Source organism: Poromitra crassiceps, assembly GCF_964638095.1.
Source record: "Poromitra crassiceps genome assembly, chromosome: 28".
Classification (NCBI taxonomy): Eukaryota; Metazoa; Chordata; class Actinopteri; order Beryciformes; family Melamphaidae; genus Poromitra; species Poromitra crassiceps.
The window spans coordinates 6,384,093-6,396,721 of NC_139651.1; the positions used below are offsets into that span (position 1 = coordinate 6,384,093).

The following is a 12,629-nucleotide window of genomic DNA, read 5'->3' on the forward strand; positions in this document are numbered from 1 at the left end:
GTATATATCCATAGATGATATTTTAGTATGATAGCCTTTCCAGAATGGTAGCTTTCTCACGGTTATCAGCTCATGAAGTTAGCCAGCCCCTACAATAATTTGGATTCTAGGTGCTGATGCATATCCTATTCTAGGCTCTTTTTAGGACCTTTACTCATGTTTGATGAGAATATATTTGATATAATCTTAAAGGGTAGCTTCCTAGCTTTCATTTAAGCTCAGTTGTGTGTCTCTCTGACAAATACAGAGGTCACAGGAGCTCCTCAAACTGTCAGTGACATTCGTTTTTCGACAATTTTCGTCTAAACTATAGTTTTATTTCAGCACTGTGGCATCTAGGAACATCAGAGATACAAACAACAAACACTAGAATACTCACAGGACTATAAGGATTCAGAAAAGGTATCATGTGCCCATACTATCCCATCGTGAGGGGTGAATATGGCCCTTAAGGTAGAAGAATGACTTCTCAAGGGAAATGAGCCAGAGCCCTAAATTTAACAAATCGGTACCAGCCAGGTGGGCAAATTTTACTTGTGATTTTTTTTAATTCATATACCGTACATCCCTAGATTATGTTTTTATATGATAGACCTTGATGACTGGTAGCTTATTAGGGCTTATCCCCTCTTAAATTATGGACTGCTGTCGTTCAAAACTAGGAAAGTGCCCTCCCTGGAAATCATCTTTCTTTCATTATCCGTTGCCTAGGGTGTGTCTGGACTACTGTTAATATTACATAGATATAGGCAAACTATCCTATGATATTGTACATACTATACTATACTATACTAGATATACTATGCTTGTCTACTAAAGTGGCACATTTCTCAGTCAAAAACTGAGTAAATTGACACGTTTCTCAGTCAGAAATAGTTTTATTTGTGTTACATTATATGAACAGCCACATTCAAAATGTTTCCAGTCTTTCAGGACAATATTAGGACAATCTACCCTTCCTGAGACACCATGCCACCCACGAGGGCAACACCATCATCGTCATTCACATCTGAGTGTGCTGGTTGGCACATTTTTGTAGTTTGCACAGGTTTGTGCACTTCAGACCATTATTGAGACCTGTGCACTCTGGTGGTTTGCACGACCTCACACACTTGCAGGAGAGCAACTGCAAAACGGTCTGGTGCTGGGGAACCGCACATCCACTGGATTTCAAGCTGCCCCTCATCGTCTGTGGTCCACCCATGGTCCTTGGGGCTTGGTACAGATGGCTGGGTTTGAAGAGACCGTCTAGAGATTGCAGTCTGATCTTTTGCATGAATGGAATGCATTAATAGCCAATCCTCAAATGGTGGAAGCTGGCTGGACTCGACCTCCCCACGTCTGGTGCAGAAAAGTTGGTATCGGAGGAGGTTGACATCTGTAATGTGTGTAGAGGGTACATATACATGTGGCACATGATTTCCAGCAGCTTCTTGAAGAGCTCATTAGAGACATCCCAAGCACGGCCGAGCTCAAGGAAGGCTTCTTGATATGTCCTGTCTGTTCAGGGTGCCCACTTTTCCGTGTCCTGCAAATACGCTGACAGTGTTGCAGCCAGTGAACGTGTGCATGCCAATCAAGGCGCCAGCAATACTATCGCCGCGTGATTTGCATAGTTTGGTGATGTCCTGGAACATTGTCTTGTTCTGTCAGTGTTCCACATTTTTGGTACATTGGACATGGGATGTCCTTGCTCCAACCCAGTCAGTAGCAGGACATCTGTGTCTGCCATGATGATCATTGCCTTGAAGCCAGACTCTGCTACATGGAGAGCATGCATTAGCATGCAGGTGTCAGCTTCTTCCTGAGAGGATTTGAGCTGTGTTACCTCCTCCCATTGGTTCTTGTTGATTTTGAAGCAGACTACTTCACAGGTAACATATAAGGCCTTGTCTTGTAGTTTCTATCTGTGTTTGGGTCCTTTCCATTCCTCAAACAAGAATTTGATCAGACTGACTTTGCTGGCAGCGCTGTAGAGCAGTTTCCTCCACTGCTGGATGTTGTGGCTGGAATCATGCAGGTTGGCTACATCTGGCGGGGCAACAGTTGCAGTTGACGAGCTGACAAACTCATATTGATCTGGACTGAGTGGATTCACAAAGGAGTTTCCCATGATATCAACAATGGACTGTACTTTAAGGACCATAGGTGGACCACAGATGATGAGGGGCAGCTTGAAATCCAGTGGATGCACGGTTCCCCAGCACCAGGTGCCGTCTTGCAGTTGCTCTCCTGCAAGTGTGTGAGGTTGTGCAAACCACGAGAGTGCACATGTCTCAATAACGGTCTGAAATGCACAAACCTGTGTGTAACACTACTATCAGTTCAGAATGAGCACACCTCTCTGATTCAGTTAGAGAGAGTAGATCACCTTTATCTATGGACCGGGGTCACAGAAGCTCTAGGTCGCTCTTGGAGAAATGGGCACCAGGCAGCACACAGAACACGACACAGACTCAGCAGGTACGTTTTTAAAGATAACACAACATTTATTTACTTGTATTTCAGTTATTTCTTATTCTTTCTTTCTTCAAGCATATAATTTCAACAATAATATGAATCAAACACAATTCTTTTTTCCCACTAAACTATTTCTCTTTCTTTCAGGTTTTGCATTCAACGACGGTGGGTCGACGACACACACATCAGGTAAGTAACTGTCTCTTTTATTTCTTATTTTATAAGAAACTATTTTGTTATTAGTCAGGCACTCATTAATTTTTGTTAATTCCTATGTTGATTTATTATAATTCCATATAAATCCTATTTTAAAGTGCTTCTGACTCAACAGAGATACAGTCGCCGGTTATTATTATTTCGATTGGATTCGACCTTCAACCTCAAAAAAACAACCGTTCCTTCAATAGAACTCAATTACCCAGAAACAAAAACAATAGAACAAGTTCCCTTCAGGAATTCCATAGTATTGCTCTGGTTGCATTACTGTGTATTTCAGCAAGTAATACACAGCTGTATATAAAAATAGAAAAACTAGTTTAACACTGCTAAGGTTCAGGTTCTATTAAAGTACTTAGAAAACAAATCAATAACTCACGTTCAAATCAGGTGAGCACTATCAAATGCACACAGAGCAATACTCACAATGGACAATCGAAATAAATCACATTTATTATAAACAATTATCTAGATTCAGAACAAAAACAAAACATTCAACATGTGCTGTAGTTTGGATCCACGAGATCAGTTCGACTCGGACAGTTATCCTTTGAATGGAAAAGTGCAAGGGGGATATTGTCTTCCCACTGTGATGGAAGCTCCGTGGGTTTGAATGTGTGGGGCAATGTGGGGCAATGGATACGATTGTCCTACCACTGTGTTAGAAACTCCATGAAATCCGTGGGGCAATAGATACGATTGTCCTACCACTTAGTTGACAAGGGATAATTCGATCATCTCTCCTTTCTCTCGATCCGGTTCAGGGCTTAGGCTCGCCACCCCAAGAACCAGCTGCACCTCTCTCCACGGGAAGCAAGCCGGGCTGGGGAATCCGGGGTCTGGTGGATTCAGACGCTGACAACAAGGACGGACAGGAAACGGGAACAAGGACCAAGGGCCAAGGGGGAGGAGAGAGAGAGGAGTGAAGACAGCGAGAGAGTAGTAAACGAGAGAGAGGAGTTAAGACAGCGACTGTTGAAGACATTTAGCTTGTGTTTACTCGAGCCATGAGAAGTTTTTTTTAAAACTCACACACAACCGAAGAGCACACAGCGACAGCAGTCAGTGTGAAATCATATCAGCAGTGATGATGAGCAGCATCACCTGGAGACCAAGGACCTGTATAAAGGGCCAGTCCAGCTGCCTGGATCCTATGTTTCTGGAGGGCGGCAGAGGCACTGCGGGACACACGTCTAGAGGGAGCCCATACTGCAGACCCAACGCCGGACACGCATCTAAATGCAGCCAAAAGGAGAATGTGAGGACAGAGGCAGAGTGTCCGCGGAAGTGTCTCGAGACCCTTCATCCAAATGTGGCCAAACGACGCTGGACCAAGGAGGAAGACAAAATGTTGATGGAGCTGGTGGCTCAGTTTGGGACTGGAGCGTGGCGGGACATAGCCGACCACCTGGGCAGCCGTAGCACCAAGCGGTGCCGCGAGCGATGGCTGAACCACCTCAACCCTGCTCTGATAAAGAGCTGCTGGACCAGCGAGGAGGACCGCATAATCTGCGAGGCCCATCACAACCTGGGAAACTGCTGGAGTGAAATATGCAAGCTGCTGCCTGGCAGGACGGACAACGGCATAAAAAACAGATGGAACAGTAGTCTGAAGAAGAAGGTGGAGAGGGAGGGCTATCCTCCCCAGACATGTTCCAAGCCGGCCTCCAAGAGGAGCTCTGGGACGTCCTGCATCAAGGTGGAACACCCCAGCAGCCAGGTGGAGGACAGACGTCCCCCCTGCCCCCCCGCTGACTGTCCCCCCTCTCCTGGCTGGCTCGCCAATTATGTAACACTACTATCAGTTCAGAATGAGCACACCTCTCTGATTCAGTTAGAGAGAGTAGATCACCTTTATCTATGGACCGGGGTCACAGAAGCTCTATGTCGCTCTTGGAGAAATGGGCACCAGGCAGCACACAGAACACGACACAGACTCAGCAGGTACGTTTTTAAAGATAACACAACATTTATTTACTTGTATTTCAGTTATTTCTTATTCTTTCTTTCTTCAAGCATATCATTTCAACAATAATATTAATCAAACACAATTCTTTTTTCCCACTAAACTATTTCTCTTTCTTTCAGGTTTTGCATTCAACGACGGTGGGTCGACGACAGATGTTCACACATCAGGTAAGTAACTGTCTCTTTTATTTCTTATTTTATAAGAAACTATTTTGTTATTAGTCAGGCACTCATTAATTTTTGTTAATTCCTATGTTGATTTATTATAATTCCATATAAATCCTATTTTAAAGTGCTTCTGACTCAACATACAGTCGCCGGTTATTATTATTTCGATTGGATTCGACCTTCAACCTCAAAAAAACAACCGTTCCTTCAATAGAACTCAATTACCCAGAAACAAAAACAATAGAACAAGTTCCCTTCAGGAATTCCATAGTATTGCTCTGGTTGCATTACTGTGTATTTCAGCAAGTAATACACAGCTGTATATAAAAATAGAAAAACTAGTTTAACACTGCTAAGGTTCAGGTTCTATTAAAGTACTTAGAAAACAAATCAATAACTCACGTTCAAATCAGGTGAGCACTATCAAATGCACACAGAGCAATACTCACAATGGACAATCGAAATAAATCACAATTATTATAAACAATTATCTAGATTCAGAACAAAAACAAAACATTCAACATGTGCTGTAGTTTGGATCCACGAGATCAGTTCGACTCGGACAGTTATCCTTTGAATGGAAAAGTGCAAGGGGGATATTGTCTTCCCACTGTGATGGAAGCTCCGTGGGTTTGAATGTGTGGGGCAATGTGGGGCAATGGATACGATTGTCCTACCACTGTGTTAGAAACTCCATGAAATCCGTGGGGCAATAGATACGATTGTCCTACCACTTAGTTGACAAGGGATAATTCGATCATCTCTCCTTTCTCTCGATCCGGTTCAGGGCTTAGGCTCGCCACCCCAAGAACCAGCTGCACCTCTCTCCACGGGAAGCAAGCCGGGCTGGGGAATCCGGGGTCTGGTGGATTCAGACGCTGACAACAAGGACGGACAGGAAACGGGAACAAGGACCAAGGGCCAAGGGGGAGGAGAAGGAGGACCTGGCCTTGTACCCACAAAACCAAGAAAAGTGTCACTTAACGGATCAAATAAATGTTTTCTCTCCTGTGTGGACTCTAATGTGCAATGTGTAACCATTAAGCCAAATAAAACGTTACATCAAATAAACAAATAAAATTGTCATCACTCCTTTAACCATCTGTCATGTCATTTTCTCTTTTCTTTTCCATTCAGCATCAAAATACATTTTATATAGCAATTACATTAAACATAGTATTACAGTATGGCTAACAGAATATACAAAGTGACATCAGTTCAAGTGCATTCATTTCAGTAACTCCATTTCCTTGACCTAAAAGCTACAGTATACTGTATCACCACTGGTGTGCATTAAACACACTGCAACAGCTACTAATAAGCTTAACACTAGCAGGCTTTACACTGCAGAAATAAACACTGATTGAGGTAATGAAAAGAATAACGCTACACGCGATGCGTCATGGCTGCTCTACGCATCCAGTAAAACCACCGGGTGACTCTCACCCATGTTAGCTGAGGGTTTGCACGTTCAGCACGTTAATGTGCTAGCCACGGTATCGTGGTGGATGCTAATCCGTGTTGCTAATGTTTGTAGCACTATTGCATCGAGTCAGCATGTTTTCAGTCTGCTAGCTTCATATTATCATTACAGCAAGCTGCAATAGCACTTTTTCATGTCGGGGGAAACTCACCAAGAATCTGCTTTCGGCAAATGGCAGCACCACAGGTCGCTATTTAGCAGCAATGAATCTGGTCGGGGACAATAATTTTCTTTACTGACGGTTTCAGAGAGATAACAGTTAATTATCGGTAAGCACACATATATTTTACTTACACGTGTCTCTGTGTTCTATGTCTCAACACGTATTTCTGTTCTCCGGTGTCAACACACGTCTTGTCTGATATTCGTCCAGAACTGCATCGCGTCTTCAAGCGCCCAGCTCCAAGGCCGCGCCCCTTTTTAGGGGAAACCCACCATAGTAAACGATGGTACAAGAAGCCGAAACCACTTCAAACAAACTATTTAAAACGGTTTAATTTGATAGAGATATGCCGAAGAGTTGCTGTGTTGTTATAGTTTCACTAACAATAAAAAAAAAAAAAAAAAAAACTGGTCTGCGATAGGGTAGGCGACGGCGTGACACCGTCAATGTGGACGATGCATGTAACCTGGTGGAAACTGGATACAGCGTTCATATAAGGCAAGTACCTCGTGTCGATGTATCTTGCGCATTCTATGGCCGGGCGAGTTGAAATATATTGTCATGTCATGGTGTCTTTGGGTCATTTATAAAGGAAATGAATTCTGTTATTTTTCTATAGATGTTTTGGGTACTGCTATTTTACATTGAAGTCAACGCGAGTGGCTTGTGTTATCCCCCAAAAAGGGGCGCGGCCTTGACGCTTTGGATGTGCAGTTCTGGTCTGATAGCGGATGCTGCGTAGCGTCTGATGTACTTTCAAAATAAGAGTCCTTCACCAGAATTTACCTTTTCACCTTCTGATATGCTTTCAAAATAAGAGTCCTCCCATTACTTCTATTATATTCACTGTTTATATTATGTTATATTCACAGTATAATTTATTACATTAAACATATTATACGGTTCTGGTAACCTGGGTTACATGTGCAAACTACAAACATGTGCCAACCAACACAGTGAAGAAGAGCTTGCTGCACAGCTGACAGACTCAGATGTGAATGACGATGATGGTGTTGCCCTCGTGGATGACATGGTCTCAGGAAGGGTAGATTGTCCTAATATTGTGTTGAAAGACTGGAAACATTTTGAATGTAGCTGTACATATACCGTAACACAAATAAAACAATTTCTGACTGAAAAGCGTGCCAATTTACCCTCTTTTTGACTGGGAAATGTGCCAATTTAGTATAGTAGGCTATAGTATGGTATGGTATGTATAGTATCATAGGATAGCATGCCTATATCTAGACATGTAATATTAACAGTTAGTAGTCCAGACACCCCAGGGAGAGGATATAATGAAAGAAAGATGATTTCCCATAATTCCCATACAGTAAGTCCATAATTTAAGAGGGGTGGTTAAGCACTAATAAGCTACCATGGTCATAGGAATAAAAAAAAATCACAAGTAGAATTTCTCCACCCGGATGGTACCGATATCTTACATTTTGGGTTCTGGCCCATTTCCCTCGAGAAGGCATTCTTCTACCAAATTCAAAGGGCAAAATTCACCCCTCACGATGGGATAGTATGGGTTCATTATACCTTTTCTGAATCCTTATAGTCCTATATGAGTATTCCAGTGTTTGTTGTTTGTGTCTCGGATGTTCCTAGATGCCACAGTGCTGAAATAAAGACTATAATTTAGGCGAAAACTGTGGAAAAATGAATGTCACTGACACTTTGAAGAGCCCATGTGAGCTCTTTATTTGTCAGACAGACTCACAACTGAGCTCAAATGAAAGCTATGAAGCTACCCTTTCAAATGTTGTCAAACATGTTCTCATAGAACATGGTTAAAGGTCCTGAGCCTAAAATAGGTTATGGATCAGCACCTAGAATCTAATTTATTGTAGGGGTTTGCTAACTTCATGAGCCGATAACTGTGACAAAGCTGCCATTCTGCAAAGGCTATCATACTAAAATATCATCTATGGATAACCTGTTCAAAAATCATGATTAGAATTTGTCCACTTGAGTGGTACCGATATGTGCAATTTTTGTGTTTGGCCCATGGACTAAATAGGGGAAAATAAGAAAATGTCCAATAAATATGAAAAGCTACTCCTGTGGAAAGGCTATCATATATTAATTTACTTATATTGACCCTATAAACAATTTAGTATAGGTAAAGTTTTGCCCACCCATATGGTACCAATATCTGGTCTGGCCCATGGACTAATATAGCTAATTTCACCTTTTCATAACAACCGTAGGGGGTGATTGACAGGTTGTTTTTGTTGTTTACAAAATTCAAGGGGTAACATGTAAGTTAACTTATTTCAACATGGTCCCTTCTCATCAATGCCTGCAGCTCCAGGCAGCATGGGAGAATTACTGTACTGAAAAACACACACCAAATAGCAGGTGGCACGGTCAAACCATATCTCTATACTGTATTCTTTACCCAAGTAATAGGCTACTGGTTTAAGTAAACAATTTGATACTATTTCCAATCTTTGCTGAGCAAGAATTTTGCGCAAAAGGAAACGCAGGTCCCAAATGTGCCACAGGTCCCATATAGATGTGGGGTCCACATATTTTTGTAAATAAATGCTCGGCCTATTAATTGAAGTTTTACGGTAAGATAAAATTCAGGATACAGTAACAGCGGAGATATGATCATCCAAACCAAAAGTTTCCACTTTTTGTGTCGAGTTTATATAGAAATGAGTGGAAAAGACAAGATGAGAAGAGCATCTCTTGCCGGCTGCTGCCTCGCAAGTCAAACCATGTGACGAGTAATGGACAAGTCGATGCAACCCCTAGTGGTTGCATCGGTATATGTGTCATAGTGCGACCCCTAGTGGTTGCATCTGTATATGTGTCATAGTGGGACCCCTAGTGGTTGCATCTGTATATGTGTTATAGTGCCACCCCTAGTGGTTGCATCTGTAGGCTATATGTGTCATAGTGCAACCCCTAGTGGTTGCATCGGGTATGTGTGTCATAGTGCTCTGGGTATGATAGTGAATGGCAGAATGGGACTGCTGGCCTCCAGCTCCAAAGCGGTGAGGAAGCAGTCGGTGGCGGCGGCAGCATTGCCCTGAGCTTGCAACACCTCGCCTAGACTGTTCCACACATCATGAGCCGTACTGTTGACCTGCACGGCGTCCCTCAGGACCTTCTCCGACAGGCTGTAGCGCTGCAGCTGCTGGAGAATCAGACCCAGTCGCTGCATGGTCTTGACGTGCGTGGGATTGATGGACAGGGCCTCTTCGTACCAACGTTTGGCCTCGTCTACGTCGCCCCTCAGCTGGGCGATCTGCCCCCTCGTGTGCAACACCTTGTGGGACGTGGGGAAGAGGTCGGCTGCCTCCTGCGTGCAGGCCGTGGCCTCGGCCAGCTTCCACATGCCCATGTACACCTCGGCTGTGTGCAGCCAGATTTGAGCCAGCATCGTCCAGGGGTGCAGCGGGCCGTGTTTGGCGGCGCTGCTCGGCAGGGAGGAGGCCACATCGGACAACGTCTGCTCCATGCGGCTGGCTGCTATCGAGGTAGCGTGGACCGAGCCCGTCTCGGCGTCGCCGAAGTCCGGCAGCGTCATGACGTTGAGCTGTCGTCTGTCTGCTGCGGCTCTGTCCAACGGACTGCCACGTCCCCAGTCACTGGGGTCTGTGAGGTTGTAAAAGCTCTTCCAGATCTGCAGCATGTGTTTACAGGTGAGTAGAGCCTCCTCTGGTCCTCTGCACATCGTCTCCAACTTCACCTTGGTGTAGAGCAGATTTAAGTTCTCAGGATACTCGGACACGGCCAGCTCTATAATATTGAGAGCGTCATGGTAGTGTTTCTGAGCAGAGAGCAGCAGCGCCAACAGATGGAGGGAATGGACATTGTCTCCCTGAAGCTGCAAAGCCTGACGCACATAGCCCAGCGCCTCGGGGATCTGCCTGGATACAGCCAGCTGCAGTGCGAGGTAGAACACTGCTAGATGGTCAGTGGGAGACAGACTCTGAGCTCTCTGGAAGGCTCCCAAAGCTTTCCTCTGGTACTCCTCCTGTGTGCCTCGCAATGATGCATCGGTGGCCTTGAGGCTGAAGACCAGGCCTATAGCCAGGTAACCTTTGGCTCTGAACTCTTCTCTTTGGCTCTGAACTTTCTCCCCCATGTCCACCACCATCTTCGCAAAACACTCCCCCTCATCCAACCAGTGCAGGGGTCCGATGCACAGTTTGACAGCCAGCAGTGGGATGGTGGGGTCGTCGGGCTTCAGGCGGATACACTCCTTGAGAACCTTGACGGCCCGGGCCGATTTCCCAGCCGCCATCAGCGACAGAGCGAGCTGGTACCACAAGTGGAACTCCTCAAAGGCAAACTTCATGGCTCTCTCCAAACACTCAGACAGCATCTCATACTGGCCTCTCCTGCCCAGAGCTATACTAAGGAGATCGTACACCGCAGAGGCCGACTGCAGGCTGATGATGCGATCGTTGTTGTTTTCAGGCATCCTACTCAGCACAGCATCACGTTTAGCCATGGACTCACAGATGAGGAGCAATAGCAAAGCTTCCTCTGTATTCTCCTGAGGACAAAACAGATTATCTCCGGCGTAGACTCGTGGGCGTCGGCTTAGGTTGTAGTTCTTGCTGAGGGCGTGTCCTTGTCGCGTGTGTTCGTCCAATGGGGACACCATGGGTGGGTCTTCCAGAGGAGACCAGTAACTCTGTTCACACATCCCTCTGAGCAAGATCTCTGCTAGCTGCCTGGCTATGGTCATGCGTAAGTTCTGGGTGGTTCTGGTCTGCACAGCCCGGAGAATCTCCCGGAATCGGCCCACGCCTCGTGTCAGGTTACCGCTTTTGAAGTGGATGAGATGGGCTCCCTGCAGGCCCATCTCCAGGAAGTAGCCCAGTTCCTGGTCTTGGACCACTGGGCCGGGCTTCGGACTGCGATTCTGAATCCTTGCTGACAACGCCTTCTCGACTTCCTGCAGGTAGAGCAGAGTGATGTCTCCAGACTTCTCGTAGCAGGTGATGATTTCCTGGTAATGCTCTCCTGCACTCCTATTGGACAACGGAGTGCCTGCGTTCTTGTTGGACAGAGATGGCGAGGCGTCTGGAACCTTCTCTAGACACAGTCCTTTAGTAGCATATGCCTCTGCTATCATTGAGAGCCTATAGACAGGAGCTCCCACCAGCTGCAAGTCATCCAGATTGACCCCGCTGTAGTGACCTAAGGCATCTCTGTACTCTCCCTCCACATAGCAGAGCTTAGCCATCAGCAGATTGGCCTCCTGGAGGTAGTCGGCCTTGAGGTTTCCTTTATCCAGGACAGAGGAGAGGTGTTTCCTGACCGTCACCAGTTTAGGCTGTGGTCCGCTAGGACTGGCTCCCTGTTTGATGGGATTCTCCTTCAAATAGGTCTGGAGTTTACACTCCCCCAACAGCAGCTCCCCTAGGTCATCGTTTGATATTATTTTGGCCGAGAGCTGTCGTACTAACTCCGGTATCTTGTCGAATTGCGCCTCTGAGCGGCACCGCTCTATCTCAGCCTCCAGTCGTGACTTCCTCGATGTCATCTTCGGCACTGGGTCGACCAAAACACGACAAGCTGATCAACTCGACCTCTATGATGACATCACAATTGCTCAAATGACATCACTCACTGTCACTATTAGGACTTTTGGACTACTCAAATCAATCAATCAATCAACCAACCAACCAATCAAAGGCTTATTTCCATTGTGGACTTTTTCTTACCCTGATATTAACCTAACCAATCATCACTCCTCATGCCTAAACCTAACCAGTCATCAAAGCATGCTTGTTTTAGTTGAATCCCAATATGAAGTATGATTGAATGTGGCAGCTCTTAATTTTCTGACCACTAGAGGGTAGGGCTGGGCAATATATCGATTTTATATTTATATTGTGATATGAGACTACAGTAGATACAGTATAATCTTAGATTTTGGATATCGTTATATCGTGATATGGCATAAGTCAAGTGGCATTACAGTAAACTGATGTGATTTTCTGAACTTTAATACCAGACTGTTCTAGCTGTTATATTCAGGGGTTTCCAATAGGCTAGTAGTGCATACACAGTCAAGCAGCTGCTCCTCTCGCAGCAGGGGGGGGGGGGGGGGGGGGGGGGGGGGCTGCACTGTGTATGGGAAGCGCTATGATGTTCATCAGTTTAACATTGTTCTCCATGGTCTGAAAAAGTAAA

At 45.2% G+C, this 12,629-nt stretch overlaps 1 protein-coding gene across 1 annotated transcript; it reads right to left on the reverse strand.

Moving 5' to 3' along the window:
• Positions 1–9,405: 9,405 nt before the first annotated feature.
• On the reverse strand, positions 9,406–11,976 carry LOC310799480 (tetratricopeptide repeat protein 7B-like; the record flags this gene model as incomplete). Its single annotated transcript, XM_083662071.1, has 1 exon — positions 9,406–11,976. One exon carries the CDS (start codon positions 11,974–11,976, stop codon positions 9,406–9,408), a length of 2,571 nt encoding a protein of 856 aa, XP_083518197.1.
• Positions 11,977–12,629: the final 653 nt, after the last annotated feature.